The following is a 13,231-nucleotide window of genomic DNA, read 5'->3' as shown; positions in this document are numbered from 1 at the left end:
CCAGGAAAGGCAGCGGGGTCAGGGGAAAAGGAGAGAAAAGGCCTCAGGGGCCTGCCTTGCTGTCTCCCCCGCACCCTGGGCCTGGGCCGAGGGCTGCAGGCCCCTCTTGCCCAGCAGCAGACACACCTCAGCTGGTTTGCTGAGCACACAGCTCTGGGTACAGACATTAATTACCCCTGTCGCCAGGTGCCTAACACATCTTGGGAGTCATGGGATCCAGAAAGTCTGAGACCTGAGAAAAATGTGGCCTCACACCCGGAGATGGCTGGCCCCCAAGTTCCCTTCATGCAGGGAGGGCCAGAGCAGGGGCAGGGCTGGGGAACAACATGCGACCTGCTGACGAGACACCTGCTGCAGCTTGAGCACTGGGCAGAGCCGTGTCCTGGTCATGGTGGCACATCCCCCACGGGAGCAAGCAGCTCACTCATCCTGACCCCCATCTCTCCTTACCTGTCATTGTGTATCAGCAGAGCCAGGCGCCCGTAGTCCCACGCAGCTTTCCGGAGGAAGGAGTAAACCAAAATGATGACCTGCAGGCCAAGAAAGGCGAGATGGAGCAAGAGAGCTGATGGATGCCTCCCGCTCGGCCCCTGGGCATGCAGGGCATTCCCATGGCGGAGAGCCTGTCCTTGAGGTCCCCGGGGGCTCCTTGGGGCTCCCCCACTAGGTGGCCAGCTCTGTCAGGGAACAGACTATGCCTTTTTCAACTCTGGATTCCCAGTGCCCAGCCGTTTCCTGACACAGGGTGGATGCTCAGAGTTTTTTGGATGAAGGTGCTGGTGGCATGTTTAGAGCTCTCGGACAAGAACACTCCTTGGAGAAAGCAGCAAAGGGAGAGAGGGAGGCCCAAGGGCACTGGCCTTTGGACAATGGCACATGAAAGAGAATCTTAGCAATTCTGCCCTTTCCTCCAGCCTCCTCTTCCCTGAGGCCCACCCACTCCAGCTTCCCTGGGCAGGACTGGCCTTCAGGGAGTTCCCACTGCTGTGGCTGGTGTCCAGTTGGACCACCGAAGCCTCTGCTGCATCACTGTCTGCCCACCGCAGTGCCCAGGACTCACCACCCACAAGATGCAGTTGAGGAACAGCACGGTGGGGATACCCCCGAAGGGCTGCCCCTGCAGGACCGTGTTCCGAGAATGGAAGCAGTCGGCCGCCGACATGTTCCTTGTCTTTTCCACCGCGTTCAGGTCACCCGGCGAGACAGCCATCCTGGGAGGCTCCCTGGTGAACGGAGGGGTGTCCAGGTCAGACACGAGCGCTCGCCCTCACTAGGCAAAATGCAGAAGCCTGCTGGGGAGGTGGGGGGAGGTGTGCTCAGTGCGCTTCAGACCCAGCGCCCAGTGCCAGCCTGTAACTGGTCAAGGCAGGAGGTCAGCCCCGCCACGGCCCACAGCCCTACCCTGTACGAGAACAGCTTCTTCACACTGAGGGCTGCGATGACAGGTGAGCCTGATTCCCCGGGAGCATTCTTATTTTGATCACTTCATCCTTTACAAAAAGAGTTGTAAAATGCTCATCCAAATGGGTCTCCCTACGTCTACCTTTGTGAAGCTTTTCTTGTATATAAATGAAGAAACTTCCCAAAGGCGGGTCAGGTCTCAGAGTGAAAATATTCAGTTTGGAGGATGGAACCACTGCATTCATGGGATGCCGCACAGACGGGGCTCGCTGACAATCACCTCTAACATCCTAGGATGCTCTGGTCCAGTTTCCAGGAAAGGCAATGGCTCCTAAGACTAAATTAAGTATGGATGCGTGTGTCCGGCACACAGCAGTGACTCAGTAAACGTCACTGTCTTACCTCGAACTAACCAGGGAGATCAGCACCTGCCTGGGGACCTGAGCCAATCCAGCGAGCCTGAGCATCTTGGTAAGACTCAAATGCAGGGCTCACGGTCACTGGCATCAATGTTCTTCAGGCATGGACAAGAGCGGAAAGCGCAGGTGAAAACTGGAAGAGACAAGTAGCTGCTTGGACTTATCTACAAGGTTGTTCTGATTTCACAAGATCACTCGTTTTGGCTCCAGCCCTCATCTCACCCTAGAAACTCTTCTCTCCAATTTGAGAAACGGAGGCTTGTTCATTCAGTCACTCAACAAACATTTGGTGAACAACTGCTTTATGCCAGACTAAGGCTGGTGATGCATCCGTGAACAAGACAAATAAAATCCCTCCCTTGTGGGATTCTAGTGGGAGGAGCAGTGCAGGGTGAGGGTGAGATTAGAGCTGTAGAGAGGGTGGTTAGGGAAGGTATCACTGAGAGGTTGACATTTGAACAGAGACTTGAAGAGCGGGAGCAAACCATGTAGCTGTGGGAGGTGGGGGGAGGGGGCACTTCAGATAGAACAAAAGGCTCAGGGTGCAAGCTTGCCTGGAACATTGAGGAAGAGCCAATAGGCCAATCTGACTGGACAGGGGAGAGCTAAGGGCATGGGGAGGGGAGGTTGAGCCAAGGAGCGACATGAATGACTTAGGTTTTAAAGGCATCACTTTGACCCTTGCACTGAGAATGAATGGGGGCAAGCAGAGAAGGAGACACAGAGAGGTCACTTAGGAGGAAGTTGTTACAATCCAGGCAAGAGATATGGTAGCCTGGACCAGGATGGAAGTAGTCAGATTTTGGAAATATTTTGAAGGTGGAGTCAACCAGATTTGCCGATAGATTGGATGGGGAGTGTGAAAGAGAGGAGCCCAGGACGACTCGAAGGTGTTTGGCTTGAGCAACTGGGACAACAGAGGTGCTGTTATTGGAGGGGAAAAACGGGACGTGCAGGGTGGGAAGCACAGGGTGGTGGGGAGATCGGGTGTTAGGTCTCAGACATGCTAAGATGTCGAGCGGGTGGCTGGATATGTGAGTCCACAATTCAGAAGAGAGACTGGAGACGTGGATGTGGGCATCAGCAGCCTGTGGATGACTGTTGGAAGTGCAGGACTCGATTGCTGAAGCAGCGAGTGTAGGGTGAGGTTCAAGGCCTGAGTCTTGGGATGCTCCACTACATAGAGGCTGGTAGATGAGAAGGAACCAGAAACAGAGACTGAGAAGAGCAGGCAGTGAGGAAGGAGGAACAGCAGGAGAGGGGGGTACCCTGGAAGCCAAATAAAGAAAATGTTTTCAGAAGGGAGGGACCAGTGGTGTTGATGTGGTCAGGTAAGATGAAAACCGAGAATTAGCGTAGTTAAGGCATTGTGGGGGTTATTGGTGGCCAGACTGGAAGAGGTCCAGGAAAGAATGACAGGAGAGGGACAGGAGCCAGAGGGCAGGAAAACTCTGGAAGAGTAAGGAGAGGCAGAAGTGGTTAGGATGGGGGAAATGGCAGCACGGTGTATGCTGATGGGAATGATCTGGTAGAAAATAAAAATGTGGTGATGAAGGAGAGAAGACAACTCGCTGGCGCAATGTGTGGATGGGGGTGGGGGCGGGAACTAGTGCACGGGCGGAGAACATGGCCTTCACCGAGGGCCGGAATGCTGACCCACGGGAGCAGGAGGGGAGGCAGGGGTCCTGGTGGAGCCTGGGGACGCTCTCTCCCACTGCTTGTACTTTCTCAGTAAAAGAGGAAACAAGGTCTCAGATGAGTGCACGCTGGTGCTGGCGGGCAGCCGTGGGATGTTTGAGGACAGGAAAAAAGGTAGCAATAGAAGTCTAGAGGAGTGAGCGAGTGGCTGGATTAGGGGAACGCAGTAGGCTTGGCAGGCAGCACTAAGGACCATTGAGATTCAGGGTCCTGAAGGTACAATAGGAGCAGTGAGACCCCCTGTGCCTTTCCCCAGCTGCATTCACATGCGTGGCTGCAGGAGTGGAAGAGGCAGAAAGCCAGAGCTAATTGGGGAGGAGGTTTTCCCAAGCAGGTGTGAGAATGAGACAAGAGGTCTGAAGGTATATGCAAGAGAGCAATTTTAATGATTGGCCACAGAATTTGAGCGAGGTGAGGAGAGAAAGGAGACACGAGATGGGTGAGGAACAGCGAAGGGTGCTGGAGTTCTGGGGGGTGAAAGAATTGCTGGGGACCAGAGGGTGTGAGCTGACAGACAGGAAGCGGCTGTTGGAAAACAAGCTGGGCGACACCGAGATGATGAAGAAGGGATGGCAGTTGTGGGTAGTGATAAGGTCTAGGGCATGACCATGGAGTGAGCGGCTGAGCAGGGAGGGCAAGGAACTGAGAGGACAGTGTGTCGGAAGGACCCTCTTCGGGGATATGTGGAGGTTGAAATCAGTTAGAATGAAGACAGGGAGAGTACCGAGTGACAGTGGAAACTGAACTCTTCAGAGAAGAAGGGGAGTGATCTGGGGGGAGGGGTTGATGCCTGTGAAAAAGAGGGGAGTAGGATGTCTGGGCTGACGCCTGTGGGTCCAAGATGGGGGGCTTTAGTGGACAGGAAGGAGGAAGAGTCTGGAAGTTGCAAAGAAGAGCTAGAAAGACGTCCCATTTCCGGGCCAGCGGTGTTGAAGAGAAACAGAAACCACCCCGAGAGGGTGTTAAGGGTCCTGGGCTCCTGGGGAGTCTCGGGTTTCAGTTCCCAGTGAGAAGCTGAGGGACTAAGGAGCTGGGGGTGTTTCTGGACACCGTGGGCTCTGTGACACTGAACCCCGGTTCCAACACTTGCTTGCTGAGTGACCTCGAGCAAGCTACTTGTCTCCACGCCCCAGCTAACTCATCTGGAAATGGGGATGGTGCTGGCAATTAGCACCCACCTCACAGTGCTGTTAAGAGGAGTAAGTGGATTGAGATTTGTCAATTGCGGAGAACCGTGCCTGGCACACAGGAAGCATCACATAGATATTTGTAAAATGGAAAGTGGATGCGGAGTTCCAGGGGGCACAGCGGAACAGTTTCAGGAGTTGGGGAGGGTTGGGAGATGGGGATGGAGAAGGGAAAAAAGGAAAAAGGAATGGCATTCAGGAGAGCAGAGGTGGCCTGGGAGCTGGAGCTCCCAGTGCTAACTGACAAAAACAGGGAGAGGGGGTATCATGAGATGAGTCCTGGAAAAAGGAAGGCGAGCACAAGAACTCACCCTCCTACCCACCAGATCAGCATCTAACAGGATCAGGGAGTCTCCTGCCTCTTTTTAAGTTTCCCCACTTTTGCTCCCCTCTCTTTCTGCCTAGGCTGACCACCGTTTTATGACCCCAGGTCGCTGGTTACCTCATTTACACTAACATGTTCAGCCAAATGTAAACCTGTAATAGTTCACATCGAACACAGTACAGCTTAACAGTAAGCCCTCTGCCAGAGGGTCAGAGCAGCAGCAGTGGCATTTGGGGGTCTCTTGGCGGATGGGGCAGCATCTCAGCCGTCGCGGCATCCCGGTGAGCTGCGGCAGGAAGCTACAGTTCTGCGGGTGGCCACTGAGGGGAGCCCGCGCTGAGGAAGCCGGTGGAAAATGGGGGAGGGATGCGGAGCCCGCGAGTCAGAAGACCTTGGTGAGACTTCTCCTACCTGAGTCTGCGCTCAGTGAGGTTCCTAGTCACGCCTGGAGGCTCCACTCAGCTAGGGGCTGCTGCAAAAGAACAAAAGCAGTGTAGAGACCACGAGACTTAGGGACCCAGGACGGCTTCGCTGGCCGCATCATCCCTCAGGGCCCCTTTTCTCATTTTTAGGCTCAGGCTGCTCCTCCTTTATCACAGGCGTGTTTTGCAAATAGTTTCTCTCAGTCTGTCGCTTGTCTTTCACTTTCTTCACGGCGTCTTTTGAAGCACCAAAGTTTTAAACTTTGACAAAGTCAAATTTATCAAATTTTTTTTTATGGATCATGCTTTTTGGTATTGTATCTAAGAAACCTTTGCCTAAGCCAAGGTCTTAAAGATTTTCTCCTGAACGTGTTATAGTTTTAGCCCTTCCATTGACGTCTATGATCCATTTTGAGTTAATGTTTGTGACCGGTGTGAAGTAAGGGTCTAAGTTTGTCTTTTCGCATGTGGCTCTCCAGTTGTCCCAGCACCATTGGTTGAACCCTCCCCTTTAAAATGAGGGGCACAGCTTAAGAAGCCCCTCTCAGGGCTGCTGGGGACTGGAACCAGGCCAAGGATGTGAAAGCACTTGGTGAATTGCTACACAACCACAGGACATGTGACTGTTATAATTTGCTAAGACTCTGCGTGATGAGGGGAGGGGAGGGGTCCTGGGCTCTGGAGAGCTCTGGCTTCCATCTGGCTCTAAGCAGGGTTGAGTGCTGGATGCTGCTCTTTTCTCCCTCATTCTCTGTCATTCCAAAAGCATCTCTCCCTCCTCCTCTCCCTCCCTCCCTTTCTTCCTTCCACAAAGAAGGGTTGAATACCTACCAGGAGCCAGGCATCATGCCAGGCTCTGGGGGCCTGGCAGACCCCATTCCCACCTGCCCGAGGCTCCCAGACTCACTGGGGAGGCATGCAAGCATGCAAGGTACACACCACCGCACACTAGCCCAATAGCCCAGGTGAAAGGAGCCATGGGAAGGGACCTCCCTGGAGCAGTCTGAGAAGCCTTCTGTGAGGGAGAGAACTCCAAGTGGAGGCGGGAGGAGGTGTGGGAATCAGCACACTGCGGTGGGGAAGCATGGGCAGAGGGAACAGTGTTGGACTCAGAGGGGAGACTGAGCATGGCATTTTGGGAAAGTGAAAAGGAATAGTCATGGTTAGTGTGTAGGACGGATTACTGGTTTGCCTTTCATTTGCTTATTCATTCATTCAACAAGAATTCATTGTGTATCTACTCTTGCCAGGCCCTGTGTAGACCCTGGAAGTACAAATGTGAGGTCATTTTCAGAAAGCTCACAGGCTTTGGGATATGGGGAGAGGATCACTGTTGGGAGGCCTGGTCCAGTTGCTGTTCTGCCTGGGAGGACCCCCAGCTACAAGGTCCCAGCCTCTAAGCTCGGAGGCAAGGGGAAATGCACCTAGCAGGGTTGGGTCGGGTGCAGGCTTTCAGCTCACCTGGCTGCCCAGCCCAAAGGGGAGGTGAGGAAGGAGAAGAGAGAAGAGAGCCTCACCCCGCCCTCGCCACCCTCCTCAGCTTTGTTGGCAGCAAGTAGAGGCAGCAATGAGGGAGGCTGTTGCCGTGGAAACCTGGAGCAGCGCCCGCCTTTTGTTCTCACCCTAAACCATGCCTGGACGTTCCTTCTTTCTGGAAGGAAAGCTAGCTCTTGGGTGTGAAGGAGAGGGTCAGAAAGCTTTCCGGAGATCAAAGCACCAGCACTGGAAAGAACAAAACTTGAAAACCGAGCATGCTCAAGGAACACAGAGCAGGGGCACCAACCCGCCGGTGCAGGGGGCTCAGGGAACTCTTCCCTTTGGAGTCTGGGTTTCACAGCAGAGCACAGGGAGGCTGGTCAGGGCAGTAGGGAGCAGTGGGTTTTCTGCAACCAGACTGTCTGGGCTTAAATCCCAGATCCACCCTTGCTAGCTGTGTGACCATTAACAGTGACTTCACCTCTCTGAGCCTCAGTTTTCAAATCTGGAAAGTGGAGGTAATAACAGCACTGTCTCCCAGGGTTGCTGTGAAGATGAAATAAGATCCTTCACATAAAGCCCTTCACACAGTGCTTGAGGAATACATGGGATCAGTATTCACTAGTACTGTCATCATCGTCATCAGCTTGTTTGTGAGATGGTGGAGAGGGGCCCAGACTGGACCATTCTGAGTTTCCTTCCATCTCCTCTGTTCTGGAAGAGGCAAGAGGAGAGACGTGGAGTGTGGGAAGGGCTGTCCATTACCCCTCAAACTGCAGCCTGTACGTGGCTGTTGCCTCTGGTCCTCCTGTGCATGAAAAGCAAATGTCAGCCTTGCTCTGGGGCCAAGGAGGAGCAGCGAGAGACGGTGTCAATGCTGTTTGGTGAGTCAGGATTCTCCAGTCCCTTTCTCATCTGCACATCTTATCCGACAGGGGAGTGCATGGCCTTCCTCCTCTCCCCTTTCTCCCCCATCCTAACCTCCCATGGCAAAAGCTGGAGGCTTGGCAATCCTAGGCCTGGGCAAACTTTCCCTCAGCAACCGGGCAAAGGCTTTGAACAGAACTCACTTTGTCTTTATCACTCCTCTGGCCCGTCGCTCACTCCCAGGCTTCCAGACCTCGCCTGGTTTCAGCTACTGCTGTTCTAACTAGCTAGGCCACACTTTGCTCCCCGCTTTTCCTTCCAGGTGAGCTAGACATCTCAAGGCCAAGTCCTCTGTGTGAGGAGCCCAAATCCCAGAGCTAGGGTGGTCCAGGAAGACCAAGGAGGGGCCAATTTTATTAATAGTTAACATTTATTGAGCACTTACCATAGGATAAATACTTCCCATTTAAGTACTAGCTCAGTTAATCCTCACAAGTACCCTGGGGTACTAGAATGAAAGAGAAAACTAAGGCCCAGAGATGTTAAATAACTTGCCTAAGACCACAGTGCTAGAGCTGGTCCTTGAACCCAGGCAGTTGGTAACTCTCTGCTGGGCTACTTCCTGGGCCCTTTGGGTCTCTGCTGGGCTGGCAGTGCTGGGCTGGGGGCAGAGGAAGGGGATGCCCTCGCTCAAGCCCCATCCAGGGACAGAACATTTCCCAGCCTTCCAGGATGGTGCAGTGGAAAGTACTGTGGACTGAGCAGTCTCAGGAAAGCTGGGCTCTGGGCCATCTATGTGGCTTGGGGCAGGTGCCTTCCCTTCTCTGGGCCACAGCCTCATCCTCTGTAAGATGAGGGGTTTCAGTGGGAGGTATCTAAGGGCCAGGCTGGACCTAGGATTCCAGATATCTCAGAGACACAGCCTGCATTTTCTGGCACTGCCCAGAGCCCACTCTGCTCCCCCCTCCCCATGAGTTCTCAGGAGCTGGTCCATAGGGCCTGCATTTTGATTTGGAGAGCAAATTACTATAGCCATAAGCCACATCCTAGGAGAAGAAGCTGTGGGTGAGGAGATTCCACCTTCCCCTCCCAGCCCTGTCCCCCCGAGAGTGCACAGAGCCACAGCACCTGCCCCCCGCCCCCGCCATCTGGCCTTCTCAGTCTCTTCAATAATTCATCATCTTTTTGTTAACAACAGGAAAGATTATTTCCCATGGTTCTGGACCTTAAGTAAACTGGAGCTCCTGACCATGGCCACCCCTTCTTCTCTGGGTCTCTCTTCACATTCCTTCCGTGCCCTCTGCTCTCAGATCTCCCCTCCACCCTTTCCAGGACATCAGCACAGTGGCTCAGGTTCCCTCTCTCTGCTAGGGGGCAGGACACTCTGGAGGAGGACCTGGGAAGGGGGTGTCACCCCGGTTAATGTCATCCCACACACACCATGCCAGCTGGCCATGAATCTTCCCCTAAGTATCAGTGAGCCCTTCCTTGCTCTAAACTGCCCTAGAGTCTCAAGCACCCCATATCTTCACAGCAAAAGATGGTTTGCCCAACTTTGCATATGAAGAAACTGGGTTGCCAGAGGGCTAAGAGATTTGCCTAAGGCTGGTGGATTTGGGATTAGAACTTGGGCTTTCTGGAACACGGGAATCACCTGGAAGGAGTTTACTGGATCCAGATACTCATGTCCCACTTCAGACTTGAAGAATGAGTCTCCAGTCAATTCTTATGTGCAGCCAGGATAAACACTAGCTTAAGATTCTCAGGGGTTTTTTGCAGCTAAATACGGAATTCTAGAAGATCTGAAGGGTTTTCTGACTCTCCCTAAATAAGGAGGGAGGATGAAGAGATTGAGGGATAAAGGATAGAAGTTCAGGGCCCCTTAAATCATGTTGCAGTGGGGCAGCTCATGAGACTTTGTGCTTATATTCTCCTCTTGGGAGATCTCTCCTCCCCACTCCCTTTCCTCTGAGACTGTGGAAAGTTGGCTAGTGATCCACAGAGGGCCACACCACCTCTCCACTGGGATCCCCAAGTTCTTGCATCTTCCCCTATGCCAGATGCCACTGGTCTTGCCACTTTCTTCATGGGGCACCATCGTGCCTTCTATCCTGACCCCATGTCTCTTAGAGCTGCTGGCCCCACACTAACTGAGTTTGAGCCACTTCTTCCTGGGCCTAGCTGGGTCTTGGTCTCAGCACTTACAGCCCCTGGGCCAGCTCAAATCCTGTTCCCCAAAGTCTTCTTCCAATGACCAGCACAGTCTGTACTTTGTCCTCACCTTCTTTAAAGAGCTGGCCTTTGCTACCACTGCCTGGTGCTATCCTCCCATCTTCCCATGAGTGGCCAGTTGCTCAACAAATCTATGGGTTCCTTGATGGCAGGGCCCATGTCTTTTTCTTATACTTTCCATAGTACTCCCACAGTGACCAGGATGTAGTAGGTCTCAATGAAAGATAGATGGTCCTTTATCCAGGGCCACACTCAGGGGCAGGAAATAATAAAATTTGGGTGACTTGCACACATTTGCATAGTGTGCAGAAAGTACCTGAGTCACTCATTTTTGCCTCCCCACGGCACATCATTGGTTACCAAATCTTGCTCCCCAAAGTCATGTCATGGAGTGGACAGAACATAAGACTTTCGGTCAGGAGACTGGGTGTGAGTCTGGCTCTATTGTTTATTAGCTGCTACTTAACCTCTTGCTGCTCAGTTTTCCCCTCTACAAAATGGATATAATTATGTCCATCCTGCCTATGATAGAGTTTATGAGAGTTAAAGGAGATAGTGCATAGAGACATTCTTGTAAACTACCAGTACCCCAAATGCTGGTTGCTGCCTTTGCTATCTTCTTCCTAGGATTGAGGTCAGCCTTCCTCAGAAGCTCTTAAATAGCTCTCTCAGTACCCCCTGAAGTCCCAGCATGAGGTAAGTAGATTGGGATTCCATGTTGCCATCAGGCCCACTAAAGCAGCTAGGCAGCCAGCAGCTAGGACCCACAAAAGGACGCTCAGCACCATGGACAGTACCACGCAGAGCAACGCATTGCTGCTGCTTCTCTCTGCGGGCAGTCAGCCGATGCTCGTTGGTAACCCTTGTCCAATAATAAGATTTACAGCTAACACCTACTGAATGAGCTCTATGTGCCAGGTACTGTGCCAAGTCTCTTAATGCATCATCTGGGTTAACAAACCTATCAGACTGCATGTTGGATAGGGTCGACGGCCTTCAGCATCCATTTCCACCTCTTTCTAGTGTGCTTTCCTATACTTCAGAAGCTAGAAGCTTAAAACTACATTTCCAACACATCCTTGCAGCCGGGGCTCTGAATACAGATAAAGTTCCATCAATTAGAGGCACAGGAGATAGATTTATAAGGCGGAAGGGAGGAGGAGGCCATTTTTCTGATGCTTGGGCTGTGTTCTGCTGACAAGCAGTGTTGAGGAGAAGAAGGAGCTCTCTGCAGCAGATCAATGCCCAGCCTCTGGCTCCCGGGGAATGTGTGTGTGGGTGAGGGTGGGGCGAGAGGCAATCGTGGTACAGGCTGAAGAGGGTCCCTGATCCCTGGCTTACAGGTGAGGGGACATGAATTCATGGCTCCAGCAGTCCCATCCTAGCTGTGGCTGAGGACTGGTTTGTCTGGTGGGTCAGTTCTGCTCTGCTCTGCAGACTCAGATTCTAGCTCTTCCGATGATTTTGTGAGCATGTAATTCTCTGTATTAAATTCTGTTTTGCTTAAAGTTTTAGAGTGGCTTTTGCTTCCTATACAAAGAACAGGTAGGTTCTGTTATTATCCCATCTTATGGATGAGGAATCTTGGGCACAGAGAGGTTAAGTGACTAGCCCAGGTCACATAGCCAGGGAGCAAATAGGACACGAGCCTGGGATATTCGACTACCCAGCCCCCTCCTAATCACTCTGCTATATGCCACCCCCAAGGCAGAGAACAGCAATCCCAGCAAACAGGAATGAAGCCCCCAGGCTGAAGACAGAAGCTAAGTGGAGAAAAGTAAATGCTGATACAGAATTCTGGGGATGCGCTCCAGGCCCAAGTGGGCACAGCCCCTGAGAAGGCCTCAGAAGGAGAAAGGCGAAGGAGATGTGGACATTTGTGATGGGTCAGCCATAGCACTGGGCGTCTTCTTATGCTTGTCCCACTGACCATTATTTATGCCTCACAAGCAGGCTAAGAGGTAGCAGCCTAAGAGGTAGGAATCAGCATCCTCATTCCACAGGCAGGGAAACTGAGGTTCAAAGAGGTTAAGTAACTCACCTAAAGTCACACGACTGGAGCAAGAAAGAGGCGGGACTGGAATCTAAGTGTCTGGCTTCACTACATCATACGGCCTCTGAAGGCGCAACGGGGGAGAGAGTTGCTTAGCCCATCCCAGGAGGGCTGTATTTCTGGGGTACAGGAAGCCAGGCTCCACTCCCGGATCTGTACCACATCTAAGGGGCTCTCTGCTAGAGGGGAGGAAAGGCTGCAGGTGGCAGAGGGGCTGGAGAGCAGCAAGGGGAGAAGGCAGCCGTTTGGGCCAGGGCTGGGAGCTGGTGGATGGCTTCCCCTGACCCGTCTCACCTCTGGGACCCCTCTCCTTGCCAGGAAGGTTCCTTTCCTTGCCCTCCAGCCCCAGCACCCCCAACAAGGGGCCCAAGCCTTTCTGCCCATAGCCCCAAGTCGGTGAGCAGACAAAATAGTGTCCAAATGGGGCTGGAGGCAGGAGGAGAGGGAGGTGTGGGGGTGTCATGGGTGCCCAGGTCCCTGGGAGCTGGGCAGTGACTCAGGGAGACACCTGGAGGAGAGGGGCGACTCCTGACACACTATAAAGACAAAAGGGTAAAAACAGAGGGATATAATGCTGTTACACTAGATGATCTCAATTCTAAAACAAAAAAAGAAGAAAAGAAACGAGAAAGAAAGAAAAAACCAAAATTATACCTGTAGAAAAAAAGATCAGTTACCTCTGAGTGGTGGGGCTATGTTTTGTCAGGCGTCTTTTAAAACTTTTTTCTAAATTTGAAAAACTAATAAGAGCATGTATTATTGTTTATAATTAGAAAGAGTGATATTTAGAAAGGAAGCTTGGTATTTCCAGGCATCCGTACAATCAGCTTCATCTTCTATATCAAATCCTTCTGCCCTCCTCGAGAGCCCTCGCTTTGACCAGCTCCCGCTGACGCTTGTCGGTGGGGTGGGGGGAGCGGAGGGGCCCGATGGTTTCCGTGCAGGCTGCTGCTCAGAAAGAAGATCCAAGGCCTGAATCCGATGTCACCACCTCCCCTCTCCCCGCACGGGGTCCGGCTGGGCCACGTGCAGGAAGATCAAGGTGGCCACCAGGCCCCTGGGGTACTGCCCGGAAACCAGAGGCATGCTCCCTCCCCAGATCAATAACTCCTCCTGGCAGCTGTGGTAGGGTGCTGACTACAGCATCAAGA

At 52.7% G+C, this 13,231-nt stretch overlaps 1 protein-coding gene across 36 annotated transcripts in view; it reads right to left on the bottom strand.

The window, feature by feature from the left end:
- Positions 1-13,231, bottom strand: part of TMEM63C (transmembrane protein 63C) — a 77,940-nt gene that overhangs the window by 36,441 nt on the left and 28,268 nt on the right. For 7 of the 36 annotated variants that reach the window (XM_070250248.1, XM_070250258.1, XM_070250256.1 and 4 more), the window contains exons 3-5: positions 5,442-5,499; positions 1,061-1,223; positions 451-530 (exon numbers count right to left, since the gene is read on the bottom strand). In XM_070250248.1, the coding sequence (XP_070106349.1) occupies positions 451-530; positions 1,061-1,210 (230 nt within the window). In that variant the 5' untranslated portion in view covers positions 1,211-1,223; positions 5,442-5,499. Of the gene's footprint in view, positions 1-450; positions 531-1,060; positions 1,293-1,401; positions 1,491-1,803; positions 1,954-5,441; positions 5,503-13,231 lie in introns of all 36 variants that reach the window. The other 29 variants (XM_070250254.1, XM_023628167.2, XM_023628164.2 and 26 more) reach the window with 10 other exon arrangements.

This window comes from Equus caballus, chromosome 24, assembly GCF_041296265.1.
Source record: "Equus caballus isolate H_3958 breed thoroughbred chromosome 24, TB-T2T, whole genome shotgun sequence".
NCBI lineage: Eukaryota > Metazoa > Chordata > Mammalia > Perissodactyla > Equidae > Equus > Equus caballus.
The sequence above is the reverse complement of the archived record's forward strand: the minus strand, read 5'-3'. Positions and strand labels throughout refer to the sequence as shown.